Source organism: Helicoverpa zea, chromosome 8, assembly GCF_022581195.2.
Source record: "Helicoverpa zea isolate HzStark_Cry1AcR chromosome 8, ilHelZeax1.1, whole genome shotgun sequence".
NCBI classification, from domain to species: Eukaryota; Metazoa; Arthropoda; class Insecta; order Lepidoptera; family Noctuidae; genus Helicoverpa; species Helicoverpa zea.
In genome coordinates, this window is record NC_061459.1 from 5112190 (window position 1) to 5131896 (window position 19707).

At 36.2% G+C, this 19707-nt stretch overlaps 1 protein-coding gene across 2 annotated transcripts in view; it reads right to left on the reverse strand.

Moving 5' to 3' along the window:
* Positions 1 to 19707, reverse strand: part of LOC124632692 (proton channel OtopLc) — a 67070-nt gene that overhangs the window by 25404 nt on the left and 21959 nt on the right. For both annotated transcript variants that reach the window (XM_047167635.1, XM_047167634.1), the window contains exon 3: positions 1807 to 2061. In XM_047167635.1, the coding sequence (XP_047023591.1) occupies positions 1807 to 2061 (255 nt within the window). The remainder of the gene's footprint in view (positions 1 to 1806; positions 2062 to 19707) is intronic.

Sequence of the window (19707 nt, forward strand, 5' to 3'; positions counted from 1 at the left end):
CGCCATAGTAATAAGCACGATTTTCCTATAAAACTGTTACCACTGACCTGAAGTTGACTGTACATTTCCACCCTCATTCTGTGTTCAATTTTATTTAAAAGGCAAATAAAAAGTCTCATTTCTAGTTCCGTGAAAATTTTCAAATCATGAGCTTAATCACCATGGTGATCCGTTAAAGAAATATTTATTTCTGATTACTTTACTTCACATAAAATTATTTGTTTTCCTTTTTACTCCTCATTCCCAACTTCCCTATTTTCAACCAGAGAGAGTGGTTAAGGTAGACAACACTTTGTCCAGTACCGCACAACAAAACAAAAGAAAACCTATTGTCCCGAAATCCTTGTTTAAAATTAAAACATTAATCGTACGGTCGCCTGTAACACGCAGTTTCGTGTTACAGTATTTGTGGCCAGTAAAGGGTTACAGTTTTTCAATCCCCTGGGGCCTGTTCAATGTTCATTATGTACACAATTCCTACGTGCATATTTCTTTTTCGTTTTGCAGCCATTCTGCATTATAGGTATCGGGAACGCTTATAAATGTGCAATTGAGATTTTCTTTTAATCTTTTTCGGTAGCGCAACGTTCATTTTATATCATTCGTAATCAGAATTTGCTTCGGATAAAATGCTGCATTTTCTAGATGCATTTTTCTTTTTATAACAAGCTTTTTCTCATCCAGCAGTTCCGTCAAGAACTTTTGACGTTTTCAAAACTCCGTAACTGGTAAAGGAAGATGCATTGCTTCCAAACAATTACTTCACAACTAAATAGTTCTTGTTACAGACAAGTTTCTCCAACAATTCCTGAGATAACCGTTCTTCATTATTTGAACTTGAAGTTTGAGGGCGATTCCTGCTTTTGAGTTTAAATTCTATCTCTAGTTTCGTGAATAGATTCAAAGTGATCTGGCACGATGTCTATTTGTATCAACCGGGTACATAAAACGGATACAGTTCCGCCACGAATAAACAAACTTCTAGGAAGTGATATCCTAAATATGAACAAGCTTTTACACGTTTTCCGAGAAAATGTTATACAGGAAATAGATCAAAGAAATCTAAACGAAGCAGGTAAAGATACCTTCGTTAGAATATTGAAACACCGGCAATGTTTCAAGCTCTAGTTTAGAAGGTTGGACATAAAATCACGTTATACGGAAATTACTGTTACTGCCTTTTTATCGTCCCACTGCTGGGCACAGGCCTCCTCTCACATGGAGAAGGATTGAGCATTAATCACCACGCTTGCTCAATGCGGGTTGGTGATTTCAGACTATAGTCCAGGTTTCCTCAAGATGTTTTCCTTCAGAAATTATTCTGTTTCGGAAATTACTTCGCGCAAAATTAATTAACGTAATAACTTATCAGAGCGGCATCTGCGACCCGATGAAGAGGCGCTGCCAACATAATTTTATTAGTAAATCATGTGAAATATATGCTGCATATTCTCACCATAAATATGTCCTTTCAATTCTAAGGCGCATTTATCAACACTGTAGCTGAAGGTAAGTAACTCGTAAATCAAAATGAAAATGGAAAATAACACCACATTTTTCGAGAACATGGTAAGGTACCATGCTTTTGTTAAGTTCAGCACTAATACCTACATGTATTGTAACACTAGGTAATAAGTATTTTCTTAGTGTTAATGTTAAGTTTCCTAAAACTAGATTCTCCTCGTGGTTTCTGATAAGATAACGACTATTTTAATCTGGCATGAAAAATTACCTAATGGGAAATCTCTTTGTACTAATTGTACCTATAGAAGTAGATGTTTCTTGTACAAAAGAGATGTTCCTTACCTCATCGGTGACTCCAGATGCACGCGATGTGAAGAACAAGAAGGTGCCGGTTGCTGGTGAGACGGGTGCGGTGGCAGGGGCGGAGGGCTACTGTGGCGGCTTAGCGTCTCTGGGGACACCAGCGCAGCCCCCGCGGAGGCAGGACTCGGAAGTGGAGGAGCACTGCCGCCAGATATCTCGGAGTCAGCTCCGCCGAATGTGGCGCGGGAGACGTGAGAGCCTCCTGACATGTTGTTGGCTGGGATTGAGTAGCAACTGTAACAAAATAGAAAAAAACGTTTAAAACCACAGAATTAATTATATACATATTAACATAAATAAACACCTAAAAATAATCTCATATTAAACTAATGAACAGCATCAAAAATTGGTGATTGAGCGTTGTGCGAAATAGAAGCTTGCCTTGTCCTGGTAAATCTCGCCATATGGTATCTACCTAATCATATAAATTAGAATATGGGCGAGCTAAGCCCAGTATAGTTGGGAAAAAGCCAGGTAGATGATGATGATAATATGGGGAATTTGGGAAGGATACTTATGAACAGAACTGCAAACCTTGGTAGTCTTCCCTATATGTGGAGATTTAAACAGGTTATGTTAACAATATCCGCTAGAAATACGATGTTGTATTGTGTCTGGGTACTCCACAATGCGCTTTACCATCTCTGAATTACTCCGTCATTGCCAGAGGTTTCCTTACAGATGCCTAGGTAGCCAGTTGATGTGTGTATTGGCACAGAGTCGGCCAGCCGGGCTTGCGACAACAAGACCCCGGAGGCAGTTTAATTAGCAATGTACACAGCACAGGTGAAGTTGTTCCCCGCAAGGAGTAGTTTGGTCAACGGTCTACCTCATTATTTTTCCAAAATGTAATCAGTTAAAAGTCCCTTGTAAATGTATTATAAGAGAATGAGAATTCAGTTTTTAGAGAACATCTTTAATAATTATTTTGATGTTTAAATATGTCCAAATATCATTTATCATTAGGAATTTCAAGGCACATTGATTATAATATTGATTAAAATTCAAAGTCAAAAGAGTTTATTTCAAAAAGGCCTGGAAGAACTCTTTTAAAACAATTTATAAGTAGTATCTTCATAACATTAAATTTAAACTTCTAAACATCTTTTTCTTGTTCCTATTCCATACCTGAGCGTGGTAATAATGCGCGAAGCTCACAGAACAGTTAATGTATGATAATATGCCAGTCTGAAGCTTAATGGTATTCCTTACAGCGAAGTCTTGCTTTTAGCTGTCTTAATGCACTAAACGTTGGCTAACTTAGATCTTTGTGCCAGCTAGACGGATGAAGCCTCGAATGATAAAAGGTTTTTTAGTATACACACACATAATTTATTAATACATTTTTAGCTCAATTTGGATTGTATAACATTCTCATGACTAGATAGAAAACTGTATGAAATATGTAAATTACCTACATTTTCTTTTAAAAAGAGTGTCCATGGAGTTTCTTGCCGGTTCTTCTCCATGAAACCAACTCTTTGGAACCGTGCACCTAACTTTGACGTTTCGAAAGAGCTTTCATAGGCCTATTTGAAATAAAAAAAAATTGAGTTTGAATTTGACATGTAATTAAATTACCGCCAAAATCTAGTCATTAGTTTCAAAGATCTTGTATGCAATAAATTATTTCTAGAAGACCACAAAAATAATTTAAGATTGCGATGAAAATTCAGATATGTTTAATGCATGCATAAGAATGTATGTAGGGTACCTAACTAATAGTAACGAATATAAAAATTCACCAAATATTTTCTTTTCCAACAATCTTATTCTAACTTCATGTTTTATCTCCGAGTCTGCACTTCCTTTAATCAGGAACTTGTCTTGACCATAAAAGTTCACTCTTCTTCTAAACAAAGACTAATGGGAAAAAACTTGTGTTCTACTACGTCACTAAACAATACAAACTATGTGGAAAACATTCGAAAACTTTAGTTATCCACTTCTTCGAGTTCTCTGTTTTAATTAAGGAAGCTCCTGTCTCATTTAATTAAAAGCTAACTTTTCGTCTTACTACCAAGAAAGTTTCTACAACTTACAAGTAGCTATAAGATATCTTGGGGATAATTTATTTCATCGTATAGTCGACAATGAGCATGTTTACTGTGATTCACACATGCACATGAAAAACGATCATAAAGAAATCACCTATAGGTAAGTAGATACTTATTTTACTAAAAATCATTATAGTATCAATATTTATAGAAATAATAAAGCTCACATATGTATAAGACTAATTATGTCTCAAATTATAATAATTCGATTATTACATTATAGTTCCAAATGATAACCGCTTCACATTAGTGTCATAATACCTATGTAAGTAGATAATGGATATGTAAAGTAGCTATTAGTGTCAATTTTGAACAACTCAGTGCCTCGCGGTTATGTGCTCGTGTCAGCAAAATGGAGACATAATCCTCCAAATTCATCACCATTACGGCACGTCGCCGCTCTATGTACTCTCAAATACGGGTACAGGAAAATCCGACAAAAATTTATAGCTCCCGCGGCTCAAATTTCATGAAGAATCATGCTGACTACGGAATTTAGAAAGATAACTTTACAAGGAGTTATCAAGAGTAGCTACGCGAAGATTCCATCCCTAAGTGAATTATTAAACGCGAAAACGTTTGGGATAAGCACCAACAGTTGTCTCTGGCCGGAAAACGTCGGGGTCAATGAACTTTTGAGTACAGTTTTCTGTTTTCGTCTGGCGACATTTTGTAGTAACTTTTTTTTATATAAAATCTCTACACTCTGAAATTGGCGTCTCTGCAGGTATTAGGTGGGATATCGGATTGGAACTGCAGACGTTTTCTTTCCGAACTTTTCAAATTAAATTCGATCTAAATCTCGATAATCGTAGTTTTTGCACAGTTTATAGTTTGAATAAATCCCCAAACAGGTCCGAACCCACCCACACTTCTACAGTTCATAACTATTAACTTATCTACACAGTTAATATGAGAACTGCTTTACAGATAGAGTGTTTCTTACATCGTTAAAATATTCAGAGTAGCACTTTCATTTTGAATTAAAATGCCATAGAAAATGCATATTTCACGTTGCAACTGTATTAAGCAATAATGGTACATAATATTCACAAATGGACGGTCTGCAAACGTGCCGAGAATCCGATAACGTGAGCGAATACGGGTGAACTTTATAGTTTATGAAGTTCCAGAGCACTTGTATGGAATCTCAATTTCTTCAGACTTCCTATTGGAAGTTCCGAAGGCACTTTCTTGGCATATGAATATATCTTACTGTGCAGTTGAATTGAATTAAAGCCGTTATGGCATTTTATAGTTCCTGTATTTGCTTGGAACTTAATAAAGATTTTCATTCACCTGTGAAGAATATTAGTTTCTGTTATTATAACTTAGTCGTATTATTTTTAGACTTCTAATTTCGGCTCTGCTCTTCTTATAATATTTCGGATATTCTTATAAATCCGATTGTCGACTTAGCTTTATATCTCATCCCTCTGACCTTAAAGAATGAGCATATCTTGATCAATATTTCCTGACTTTTTATTTTTTAGTTTCGCCAAAAATTCTCTACGTTCAATGAAATGGAAATGATAGAATAATAGAATTGGAAATAGGACAATCCACACAGAAACATCGAATATGTAAACGGATTAAATAATTCCAAGAATCGTTCGTTCCTGTACCGAAAGTGCCACAAATCGAATCACCGCCGGTCGCCGGCTGGAGATGGGCGCCAGTCGCACATTTCCGCATCCAATATGGCCGCTTTCGATTTCCTGTCCCGTCTCCCGCGTAAATGGTTTACCTCGGATTACATACAGCGTTTATTTTAATCAAACCAATGTTCGCCTCTTGCGGATCACGAGATTATACCTGCGTCCATCTGGTCTGTGCGCTTCAAATGTGAATGTAACGTATGTAAATCAAAATAAATTGCTTGTGCATCAAATATATGATACCATCTGGATTTTGCGTGAATGCCACGGATAACGATATTTCAGAGATTCTTTTGTTTGTATTGTAATGGCGCTCGAATAAAAGCTCCGTGTTTGAGTTATTTTGTTGAATCCCAATTTATTTACCAACATTTAAAAATAGCTCTGTATCCGTGTTCCGTTACCGTCGATTGTGTGTATTTTGATTTTTACGCTAACAAATAGAGGATTTCAATCGGAACGGATTTTGTCGAACTATAATGTCATTGGAATAAAACAATGAACGTAGGTAAATAATATTGATAGACCATATAATCAATGATCAACTTTTACAACTTACTTGTATCACTCTTTTAATCGTATCAAAAATAAATAACGAAAGACAGGCAACCTCTTTAGTATTAAGCTCAGACACCTCATCAATCAAACTATGACACGGAACAAATTCGGCTCACGTTACCTGACACCCATAATACTCCTGTTTCTATCACAATATTAATATCAATGATGTAAGACATGATTTAATATGTTTTCTTACCTTGAGGCAGAGCTGGAGGGTTAAGACAACAGAGGTGATTTTTATATGAAGGAAACAAAACAATGTCGTCATTATGTAAAGGCGTGTATCTGTATTTGCTCTTGTGAGAGTATATGCATTAAGCATTTATGCCTACATATATAAAATTTTACAAAAATAGGTTGCATTAAAAATGTGTAAAATAGGGTTTAGCAAAACTATTTTAATGCTTCTTAAAAAAAAAGTCTTACTGGGTAATAAGGACAATAAATACTTCGTGTTTGCATAATATGCGGGCAGTACCATTGCAGGGAGATAGGTAGTCAATGGGCAGCTCTACTCGAAATCATAATCAAGATCACGTATCTATATTATATCTTTTAACTGTGTCATAATTATCACGTCCATAATAAAGAGTGCTGTAAATTAAAATTCAAAACAAGCCGATGCGTATTTTACATTATTATAGTGAAGCAAGAAAATAACCAACGGAGAACGGATCCCATTAGCACTGAAATATTAATGGTAGATGGTCGACGATAGAAACTACACTTAAGACCAAAAAATCGGAACAAAAGTGACAATATTGATGGTGAAACTATGAATCTTATTCAACCTATCAAAGCTGATTAATCTGATTGAGATACCTAATGCATCGTTGTTGAGTAAGATAAACTAGATTGAATTTCCACCCCGGTTACTAGATTTTTACCGCAATATTTCTTGACAGCTGTCTGAAGTCGGTTACAATACACAACTAGCCTAATAAAACTTGATCTTAATAACAGCCTATTAAAAAAAGTGTTCCAAAAACTGTATTTTTCCTTCTTCAACTAGGTATTTATACATGTAATTCCGAGGATGTTAACTTATAGTTTGGTTTATTCAGTTTTCGTACCTAACTCGCCCTTATTCTCAGCTCTCCAGTGTACGACGTCAAACTAATTTCAGAATCTCCACGGAACCATTACATAGTCTGGTGTCTCAGCATCTCGAATCCTCCTTCCAACTCGATTCCGTATCGATTTCGAATACAATAAAATTCAAGTGGTCTTATTAAACTGAAATCGGATTTGGGCGCTTTCAAAACGCCAGAGTGCTGGGTAATCAGCAATTATTGTTTGACGTTAAAGATTGCTGTGTTAATAAAATTCTGGTTTGCAAATCTTATTTTCAAGATTATAATAAAGCATACAAATATCAGTGGGTCGTCATAATTTATCCTTTTATCAGTTACATTTACTTAGTCCGATTTTACATTAAGATAAAATATGGAACAACTGTGATAGCAATTTAATTTGCCAAGCCATGTTATATACCCGGTGATACAGTAGGTACATATTAGGATGTACATAATAAACTACATCACCAGCAATCAGCAATAGACCAACATGAAACTGTAAGTACCTGTGATGATATTACAAGAAACTTAAGAACAAGACATAATGCCAGCAAAATAATTAATTAGTTTTCACCTCGCCCACAGAAACACAATAACAAGAGTCCCAAATTGCCTCCGTATTTTATTAAACGTCTTACAAATACACTTTATTGTACTTATCTATTAAACCATTAATCTACAAAGGAAACAACAACAATAACAATGATTAATCGCGTATTAGAAACTCCTAAGTTCTAACCATAAATGGGACCGAACAATGCTATCTAAAATCTCGCCCAACTTTCAGCACCGCTACAAATACTATTCGATACTAGATGTGTACACTCTGTATACTAACACCTTCCAATTTCATGCCATTTAAACGGCCACTGCTAAAACAATCAATTCTGTATCTTATCGCTACAGAAATTTGGTCTAATTTTGAGTGGTAACCTCGAGGTGTTTATGACCTGTGAAATTGTTAACAGGATCGTAGTATACGTTCCCTTTCGTTGGCAAGTTGCCGGCTGCCCGGTGATCAATGAACGTCTGTACAACCAGACTACTTTCACGCTGAACGTATTTTGAATTTGGAACGCTTTTTCCTTTTTAAAGGTTAACGTAATCCGGCCAGTTTCAGTAGATTGTTTACAGAAGGCCGTCCATGAGTCAGAATATAAAAGAGTTCTGAGATGAATTTTTAAACAATATCTAATTAAGGGCTGAGTGGTGTTTAGGTTTGTTTACGAAAGCAAAGCGGAGTGCGTATAGATGATCTAAGGAATTCTATCCTTGGTTAATCGAGCGTTATTCATCGGGTTTATGTGCAGTTTTAAAAGCAGCACTTTTATTTATTCTGATACGAAATTGTTTTCATTCAATTAAAAAGTCGCAATGCACGTTATTTGCATGAAACACTACATTTAAATTTAAAATCCCGACGACCATAAAATATTCGCAGCACAATAAATAAACCGAAAACTCTCAAAACTCGACAAATCCCACAACAGAATTCAGCGTCCATTGGAAATAAAAAAAAAATATATATCCGTAAAATCCTGAATAAATTGTAGGCAACATGAGTACGGCTGTTCATATGCACAGAATAGAAAAATAAAAAAAACCCGTCGCGCGACACCGAGAGAGCATTTCACACATTTTTCCGCGTTTTTCTATTTCCACGCAACCCTGTCTTGTTTGTACCGAAGACAGTACAAAGAATGTGTTTTTAGAAGACAGTCGCAGATAAGCTTTGTGGTGAGAAAGTCGCGATATCTTGCACTGTGATTGGAGTACAGCACACTATTCTCATTTATTTCTTTGCTGGAGTAACAAAAATTGTTCATTACACTATAGTACTGAGTTATTAATGAAAAAAAAAATATAGTCTCACGGTTTAGCGAAAAAACTGAAACTTTACCGCAGCATCACTCAGCGGTCACGAGCAAACTTTTTAAACGACTGAAGATAAATCACGGTAAATATGAAGGTAAAATAGAAAAGGTATTTAGATAAAACTAATAAGTATTTGGAGTCGTGGTGGCCTGAACACAGGTTGATCTAATTTAAATGTACTTTTTTTCTATGTGTACCTCGGATGATCAATGACTTAGTAAAATTTAAGCAAATATCTTCAGGAAGGAAACCTGGACTTTAAAGTCTGAAATCGCTATTCCGCTCACAGCTAGCGTGACGATTAACCCTCATTCCTTCCCCGTATGAGAACAGCTCATTCTTATCTATCCTTTGCGATACAAGTATGTTCTCACTTCTACACATGGTCGAAGACATCTACTCCGTGACCCAAGGTTAAGACACGTTCCCAACGTTTAGAAGCCATTTATGGATTAGGCACTAACTATTCCTTGATGGATCTATTGTATTCAACCAGCACGATTGTATGAAGGCAATTTGTGAACGTTACTAACTATTTTGAACTTGAAGACATACCTGGGAAATATGTACGTGCTTTAGAATTTAACTAAGTGGAAACGCCATTAATTGCCTTCGCCTCTGCCTGCCAAAGGTGTGAGAGAGTTGCTGATATTCGTAAGCGCATGTATGTGCATCAAATTCATGCTAGTGTCTGTCAATTTTGACACGTTATCAATATGCTCAAAATACAAGCTAGCCTAGTTTGGAGCTAATTGTAAATCTTCTACCTAGTTTTGGAAAATAAACGATTTTGATGTGAACCGAACTGGTTGCCTTGCTGTTTACACGTAAATTGGCAGACTTTTTCGCATACAGATTTATTTTCATGGCGGTTCCGGTTAGTTTAATGCACATACAGTTTATTTCAGCCTGTGAGTTAATGCAGATATGCCTATCAGCTAATAGCTTTTAAATTCTTTTCCTATCCGTTAAACATGCAAACAAAACATTAGTCTTGTTTATTGTTTATATTTCATACGTAGCGTGCTTAATATGCTTACTTTTTTGTTTATTAATACATTATATTGTAGTAAACTATGAAAAGCTTTGCTTCCTCGTTGGTCTAGTAGTTGTAAATACCTCCATGTCAGCATGTGGTTCTGAGTTAATAGTCTCTATTTTTGCTCAGTTTTTTTCAGTGGCAGCTGAAGAAAGAAACTCCCCTTTATTTTTAAAAGAAGTATCCTATCAAATGAGTAGGGTCTCAGTTGGTCTACCTAGGTGTAACTGGATATGTTAGGTAAGACGTCTACTTAAGCCTTCGGAGAAAACAAGCACGATAATGAACATGAAAGGTGCTCTACATGTATAAAGAAAAAAATGTCTGAAAGAACATAGTCTAAACTTTCTTTTTTCTAATTTCAGGTAAAACCTTCCCATGTTATGAATATTAAAATATTTGAAAGGGGCTTTCTGGACGCTGCAAACTCTCAGAAGCTTGGATCCTTTTAGCATCCCACTTAAGATCTTAAAGAACCCAATTAAATATAAAACGCTTATAAAAGGAAGCTTCTTGCAAAAGGGGAAATTTTTGGCTTAGTACCTAAGTATACGAAATGTGAAATTCGCTGACGAAAGATAACATACTGCGTGATGAGGGCGTCTGGTCTTTGCAGAGATTTGCCAAAAGATATTGATAGAATTGTATCTCTACTTATTTCTAAAAGAAGTTTGTATTATTTGTTATACATGTGATAGGAACGTTTTTTAAATAATAATGTAATCCAACGTTACGTACATTATTATACTGTCAACACCATCTTATATTCATAACTTTGAAATAAGCTTCTACCTACAAAACAGATCTAAAAAAAATAGAGCAAAAGAGATTGTCAGTGAACACGAGACTCTTTGGTAACTTTATCTTTTATAGTTTTTTTTTTTTCATTTAAACTTCCTGGCTGGAAACCTGTGCAAGTCCTTTTTGTGACAAACTTTTCTTGACTTGCTCAGTTCTCTGCATCTTTATCCGACAGTTTGTTTTTTGTTGATTCGTGTATCTGCTTTATCGAAATCCCTACAACGAGCCATAGTTTTTTAGAAGCTACAATGCTTATTAACGTCCTGTCAGTAACAAAGTCAAACCCTAACAAAGGCAAAAAAATGTCATGATATCATGTGGCAGCACATGTTAAATAACGTATTACGATAATTTAATTAAATGCTACAACTTCAACACAAATCGTCCAAAACAACACAAAATTAACAAGGCTTACCAAATTCGCATGCGTTATTAAATAATTATCACTATCTCACGTAGGGTTGCGTGCCACGCTCACATACCATTGCATTTTAAAATTAATCGCGGCCACCCCTGTCAACACCGAGGTCAATAACCCCGCGTATTTAGAACGAACAATGTTTATAAAGTTAAAGGAATAGCAGGAAATAGGGCGAGGGGCAGTCGGAGGCCGTATCCGACATTCAACTGTTTTTGAATTACAACACGCATCTATGTATCTGTTAACGGACATTCTGAGATAGAAATTGACATTAGACCCATACAAGGAATGTCAAAATCCTATCTCTGGTATCTAAACCCACAGATGGATAGAATATTGGGATCGGTCACATAAGTCAGCTTAGCTTAAGTATAATGGGTAGTGAACTAACAAGTGACATATTAATGTTGCGTGACGGAAGCTAAAGTTTGGACACAGATTATCACGTTTGTTAGTGAACAAGGTGACATGGTTCATGGGATAGTGTAGGCGCAGGATGTTTTATGAGTGGGTACCGGTTACCTACTTGACCTAAATATTTTAAATATCATTTGTAGGTTAAGGAAGACGATCATAGTACAGCTTTGGTTTTGACACTAAACGAAATAGTAGATAATTCTAATACCTACTCTATCCTCCGAGCCTTTTTCCCAATCATGTTGGGGTCGGCTTCCAGTCTAACCGGATTCAGCTGAGTACCAGTGCTTTACAAGAAGCGACTGCCTATCTGACCTCCTCAACCCAGTTACCCGGGCAACCCGATACCCCTTGGTTAGACTGGTGTCAGACTTACTGGCTTCTGACTACCCGTAACGACTGCCAAGGATGTTCAATGACAGCCGGGACCTACAGTTTAACGTGCCATCCGAAACACAGTCAATGATGTCTAAGATATACTTAGAAAGTACATGCAAACTTAGAAAAGTTGCATTGGTACTTGCCTGACCTGGGATCGAACCCGCGCCCTCATACTTGAGAGGTTGGTCCTTTTACCCACTAGGCCACCACGACTACCTACCTACCCTATAAAGAGTACCTATAAAGAGTAAAAGAGTAATACCTACTCTATAAAGAGTAAAAAAATCCAAGGAAGCATTGCAGGTATAATAAAACTCAGGTGCAGAAATGCATGCCGTTAGGTACTATTTTAACACGCTCTACTTTAATACTTACTCCTTACACTAAAATAGTAACACAAGTTTAAACTTATACCAACAAACATGAGCATTATTTTGTTTCCAACTTATACGTAGACCCGGCATAACTTATTATTCAGAGCATAGCCAAAGTAAACAACGGAGTAAACTAACGCCTCGGAGCACGTAGAATTTCCGTATTACACCCGTTTACGGCACGGATGGCGACCGTACATTAAAATATTTGAGTAATAATTACAAAATTAGGTTGGAACTCGTTAAAAAGTCGACGGCACGGTACGAGCCCTCAGGGAATGCTGGTCACTTACAAACACATGCATGCTTTTTGGGTGTCGGAACGCACGTTCCAACTTCAAATGTTTTTGTTTTTGAGAAGCATTAATTAGAGTATTCGAAACTTGGAACCTTATTTTGAAGCAGTTTTTTTTTTATTAGTGTTGTCCATTAAAAAAAGATTATCACTGCTATTCTTATTTCAAACTAAAACAATCGATAGTTTGTAGAACAGTTGAAGCGCTTAATAATGCAAACTATTCCTGTAAACCGATCGATGTTACTGAACTGTCGTTTTGTCTGTGTAGGTAGAATTTGTATCAGTTGTATCACCAACGATGGCGCGGAAAGGGTATACTAGCAATTTATCATTGAAACTCAGATTCACTTTGAATGTGAAGCGAGATGAGATCTATCCTATTTGTGAATGCAAAGCAGACAAAAATATTTCAAAAATAGTGAGTGCATTCGTCTGTGTTCGCGGCACAAAGCGGCTTAATTTGCGTATTGTTTTATTTTTCCAAAAGGTAATTTGCGCCACTAAAAAAGGTAGCACGAACTCCTTATTTTAACCTCCTCCACTAACCTGTCTGGCTGTACTGTAACGACCACCGCGTCGCTCTTACCCGCCTCACACCCGACGCCATTTTCCGTAATTTTCATTGTTGAAACTATCTCCATGCAACCGAATCACTTACAACTTCTTAGGAACATTGTTATTATTAACAATGATTTCTAGATAAACTATCTGATACGACATTTTTAGTTACAAGCTTTCATAGTGTCATATATGAGTGATAGAAAAAATCAAAGCACGCAAATTCGTCGCAAGCGCAGTGCAGACACTGAATTAACCGCCGACCCGAGGGGATTAACTGATCTAACTCAATGATACTCGGCTGGGTTGCAGCAATTTCGTAGTGCTATTATTGCAGCCATGAGGGCAGGACACCGGCTCTCCGGCGAAATTAGTAAATAGACACTTGATGGGGCCAAATGGGCAGTGCCCGCGGCGTAACGATAATACCATATCAATTTGTTAACTTAAACTGACGGATAGTAGGGTACACTGGATGTGGTTAGCACTTACATGTTTTATCAAAATTGGAGCAACATACAATTTAAACTTTATGCACTGTATTAGTTTTAAGTTGTATATAAGTTTATTTTATTTTATTTTCAATTAATGTAAATATATTGTGAATAAATATATAATTTAAACTTTGTAATACAAAGATTTAAAAGCTGTCACGTGTGATAACTTTCAATGTGAAAGGAATGAAATGAATGAATGTGGATGGATGGAGAGGCAGAGGTAGACCGAGGAAAAGATGGATTGATTGCCTGAAAGAGAATATGAAACAGAAGGGAGTGGATGTAACTAAGACGTCTGACAGAGAGGAATGGAAGAAAAAGACATGTCGCGCCGACCCCAAATGACTTGGGAACAGGGCAGGAAGATGATGTGTGATACCTAACTTTCAATTTTGATTTGTAATTAAAGTGCATATTAAATAGTTTGTAACTTGAAAAGTTTGAAGCAGCTTTGTTCGGATTCCTTTGTATCATAAAGAGTTCTTGAAACAAGATGGAAAACAATACAATTTGCATGTCTACATTGAAAGCCGAGAAAATTTCTGCAAAGCTTGAATCTATGTTTCCCCATATAAGTAGAAAAGATTCCGTTATTTTGTACTGGATCTTAAAATTAAACTTATATAATGCCCTTTTTCAGAAAGGTGCTTTAAATCTTCATCAATTAAAATACATCACACTATATAAAGCAAACTAAATAGCTCTTCATCAAACTACGCATATGTAAACTTTAAGACGTATTTTAGGATCGTATTTTGCATTTAAATTAAAATTATTCAGGGTTATGGGACGTTTCTGGTTCCTTTGACAACTAAACATAGACTACACAAGTACACCCAAATCCTTGGGAGGAAAGGTTCACGGTATTGTGAGAACAAGATTAATCAGTTTTAAAGAGGTGCTTAGAATGTAATTATTTAAAGTCCTTAAGTTCCTTAAAAGCGTGGCGTGTAGGTAGTGCCTTGATTTAATTAATTAAAGTTTATTGTTGAATGTTATCTGTTTGTATCGGCATTTATTTAAACTAGATACATCCCAAGCAGTTTCGCCCTCGTTCCGAATATCTTCATCGAAAAACTATTGGCCGACAGTTCTCTACCAATATACGCAACAACAACTTTCAATATATAAAATGTGTAGGTGCTAAGCAACAGAACCATATCAATCATGTATCCAAATCGAGTAATCGATAAAAGCACTCGAGCACTCGAGCTTACGTAGTGAAATCTCGGCAAATTCGCACATCGCGTCATGGAAAATTTGTGAAGAGTTGGAATGTGGTTGAATGTCACATGTCGGAGTCACGCGGAGTCGATCGAAGGCCGGAGGGGGACGAGGGAAGCGCAGAGGATATTGTCGATTTCAATGCGCCGGAGACAACTCAATCCGTGATCAGGACACGTGCATCTAAGGGCTCGGAAGTTATAAGTTCATGGTGAGCAAGGGAAATGACTAGTCCTGATGTTAATTATTTTGATTTTTGATGATAACTGGAGAAACAGACAAGGAATTGTAACAGATTGGAAGGTGCTCACAAAAAAATAAGTACCAGGTACTTTCGCAAATATCTTTTCATAAGTAGGTGGTAGGTACTTGTGCTAGTAACTCATATGGCTAGTTAAGAACAGAAGTGATCCAAGTAACATTTTTGACAAAATGGAGCTAAGTCGATTTTTGGAACTTTTGAGTATGAAGTGAGGTTGTGCAAAAGTAATCCAAGTGCTATTCAGTACTTTTTCAAACAAACTCTTTTATGTTACGTTTCTGTATTTCAACAAATATTGCTATTTTCTACAATTAAATCAATATTTTTATCAAAATTGCATTTACTAAAGAAAAACAGCTATGAAAGTTTGAGTTATGTTTATATCTATCAAATAACAAACATATTTTAAATCATGTGCTCAACATAATTATGATATTCATAAAAACGCATTTCTATGAATATCTCAACTTTTAAAAAATGCTACTTGGATTACTTCTGTTCTTACCTAGCCATATATTTTTTGATTAACATAATACTCGTATAATACGAACTCCTTAGAACAAGGTAATTTCCTGCAAAGCTAACATTGCTTGCATATCGTAAAGTGGGAGATGTTGGCCGCTACAAATCTTATTTATAACGACACGAAGTCGCAGATGTTCGCGACGACTGTAACGGACAGAAGAGCCCTATTCTGTGTGCGAAGGGAAAATTATCTTTTTATGCGCAGAACTAGAAGGTTGAATAAGAGCAGGAAAGTAATTTTTAGGTACCTTTATTTTTTTTTCTTTCTATTTGAAATTGTTAATTCAGTATTTCAACAACTGCTTTATCTGTTAGTAGAAACATTCTGCTGACTATAATTTGGAGACACGGAAGGGTTTGACATACTAAATTATATACCTCAATGACACTAGTTTATATGCCTCACCACCATCGGTAAGCAACTTTACAAGACATAAGTTATTCAGAAGGTAAATTGTTAATTATTAACCATTACTGGACAGAGGGTCGACACTAGTCGACAGCTTTCAACAACACTGACATCTACCAAACTATACCTATACATTATCCTACAGAGTAGTGCCACCGCGTCTTATATGCAGTTGACAGCTATCTATAATTGACTGAAAGTAAGTGTCCACTGCTCACAAAATAAAATGGTCAGACCATGATCAAACTCACTGTCAGCCGCCGAAAGTCGGCGTCCATGTATAGCGTAATAACATATTGTCGGTTAGATGTGATGATGTGAACAATATGGAAATACAATAAACTACTTAACGTTCGTTCACATTCAGCGGCTGACAGTTCGGTTTGAACACAGCCTAAATACTACTGCTCTCTCGCGAAACATTACCGCTGTTCCAGAATAGAGGTGCTCCATCATGTCAATATATGTTTTATAGAGCTCATGCATCCTGCAGGAGGCGACGTAACTGCCGTGAGCAAGGAAGTGTACAATGTAAGAGGATGCCGCTGTTAGTGCCTACGTTTAAATATAGATTGCCGCTTGTCTAGCCGTCTTAATCTTTGGTTTTGTGTAGTTTGCTGTATTGATCATAGATTATGTTGAGTTATGGATGATGTTATTTGACAATAGGTTCTTACCTAGGTATACTATGCCATTCACATCTTGCAATCCTGACTGTCATATGGCTACTTATTAATGCATTCAAAGAGGACTATCTTATATCTCTACATGCCTTTTCCCTCCATTTATTTATATTCACACATAGTCGACTCCTATGCGTACAGTTGACTGTATCGAAACATATATAAAGAAAAACATTCGATATTTAATTTTGTGAAGGTATTTTGCTGTATTTATCACTTTGAGTCCTTCCTCAAAGGGCGACAAGCGACCTGCTTCAAACGGGGTATCCTTTGAACCTCCATTAATGTATTCTGAACCCTATTTCTTCAGTGTATAGGTTGATATTATTCTATTTAGGTTATTTTGCGAGGTTCCCATAAATCGCTTAGCAGCAACGGACGGATGTATTCGTTACGAATACAAGTGGATATTTACATAATGATTTATCCAGTTCAGCCGTCCCAGCAAATTACCACTACTCGTGTAGATGTGCGATGAACTTCCGTACTTGTCTTTGACCAGATATCAATGTTTTGTATATCCTCCTCAATGTTTTATAGTCTACAGGACTCGTAAAAAGCAAACAGTCTTCGAAACTCAAAACCAACATACGATGGAAACTTCATCATCAATTCATATCTTGTAAACAATGTCTTCGTCATAATTTATAAAATTATCAATAAAGACCCAAACAGATCCCTTTTAAAGCCCTAATCTACAGAAGTGGTGGGTCATAATCCGGAATTTATGTCCCAAACGTGGGCCAGACGTCTCACGTACTCCACAAAACTAGCGGCATACAACCGTACAACTCAATAAGGCGTAGCACACACGACGCTCGAGATGTCTCCAGGGCCCTCGACCATACAATGGCTGCCCGACACCCAGACTGTCTACACTCACCTCCATATATCGCACTAATGACGACCTACGAGAGCTAATTACGTGTAGCCTTAGCGCTAATTAAAGTCGCGTGTGTCTGATCTTTCGGAATTAATTAATTTTAATTTCGTCGCATCATTAGGCCTAAATATTACGATGTTGAAATGTGTTTTAATAAATATTTTATAATTTTTTACATCGTTTGAAGTGATTTCTTGCATGTTGATGTGGTATGGTGGTAAATTAATATAGATAACGTAATAACTACACTTGCTAAATAAAGTTAATGTGTTTCATTTGTGCAGAAAATCATAAATCAAACTATCGATAAACCACATCAAAATCAAATAAACAAACTGCTTTAGAAACTGTTTACGTTATTAATTTAAAACGTGTAACTCAAAAACCTCTCAAGCGATACGCTGTTCCAACATATTGCTTCTAAAGTGGTTTCCACAACAACAAATGGAGGAAGAACCCCTTACATTTGTAGCTCATATTTCACTTGATTTATTTTTACAGGCGCTAATATATCACAGGGACCAAAATAGACTAGCTTCGAATCTGGTCCTACGATATTATCCCTCACATAGTATTCTCTATTTTCTCACAGAAGGTCTGTCACACACATGTGCGGACAATTAATCAGGTTCATGGACATGGCCAAGACATCTGCGTGTACCTTTGTCTAAATGTCAATTAAGTAATAGTTACAGACCCGATAACAGAAGGACCAAGATAAATGGACTTGAGTAATAAAAAGCACCTGCCTATACAAGGTTTGGGAGACAAAGTATTTTTCGCGAAAATCAATCAACGCGATCTGGTAGATAAAACGCGAAAATTTAAGGAATTGTTTTAGTAAAGGTCTCGACCCACTCAGTTTTTGCGAAGCCAAACTTAAAGTAAGTTTAGATCGTATCTTTAATTAAATTCTTGTACTTTACTGATTCTAATTTATGTTAAAAGTACGATGAGATTTTATGGTTTGTAACCTTTTAAATTAACGTAAGTATAACATTTGATTGCTTAGGTACTGCCCATAAATAGTTTGAGTACTCAAAAAGTGAAAAAAATGCCACATACGTGCTCGAAAACCTAGGTTCTGAACATAGATCTTCCAAACTAACTTATTTCCCATGCATAAAAACACTTTCTGCATTCACTATTCACTGTTTCAGTTCCAATTAAGTTCAGAATACAGTGTCCGACCACAAACACGTCGAGAGCCATCAGCTATAATGTGAAGTGACATTGATTGCGCCACTAACACTTTAAACCCACTAACAGCGTAGTTTTCGAGATCTTAACTGACCCCATAAATATTTACGATGTGACGCTTCAATTCATTCACACATGCAGCTGGTTGCACTGTAATGTAAGATGTTTGAGATTCAGGGAAAGGAATGTCTTCTCGTAACACATATTGAAATTTAGCAGGTACGTATTACAGGTATTTTCATATTTTTTACGACCTTTATTTTATTACGTCAACAAATAATGATGTTGAAATGTGCTTTAATTAATATTTTATCTCTTTCTTATTTTTTTTTTTTTCAGAGAGCCTTTAAAAAAAAATTTTTTTTCAACGACACGTCTTCATAATATCACTATATATATTTAAATACCTACTTACCACAATATACTGTATTTTCATCATAAATTAAGTATTCAGTTAATATTATCGCGTACTTTAATATTTTGGTCTTATGCGTTGGAGCGTACCAGTTATCAACTTTTAAAAGGAACCCGTAGTTCACAAGTTCACACCCCTCAATTTCTCACAGATTGTAAACGTAAAGTGTCAACACTCCCATGCCACGTCGAACTAATTGTTTATTTAGATTAGTCAGCCCTTGGCTTTCTAGATGAAAGCTGTCAGATAAATAAAAACGAATATCG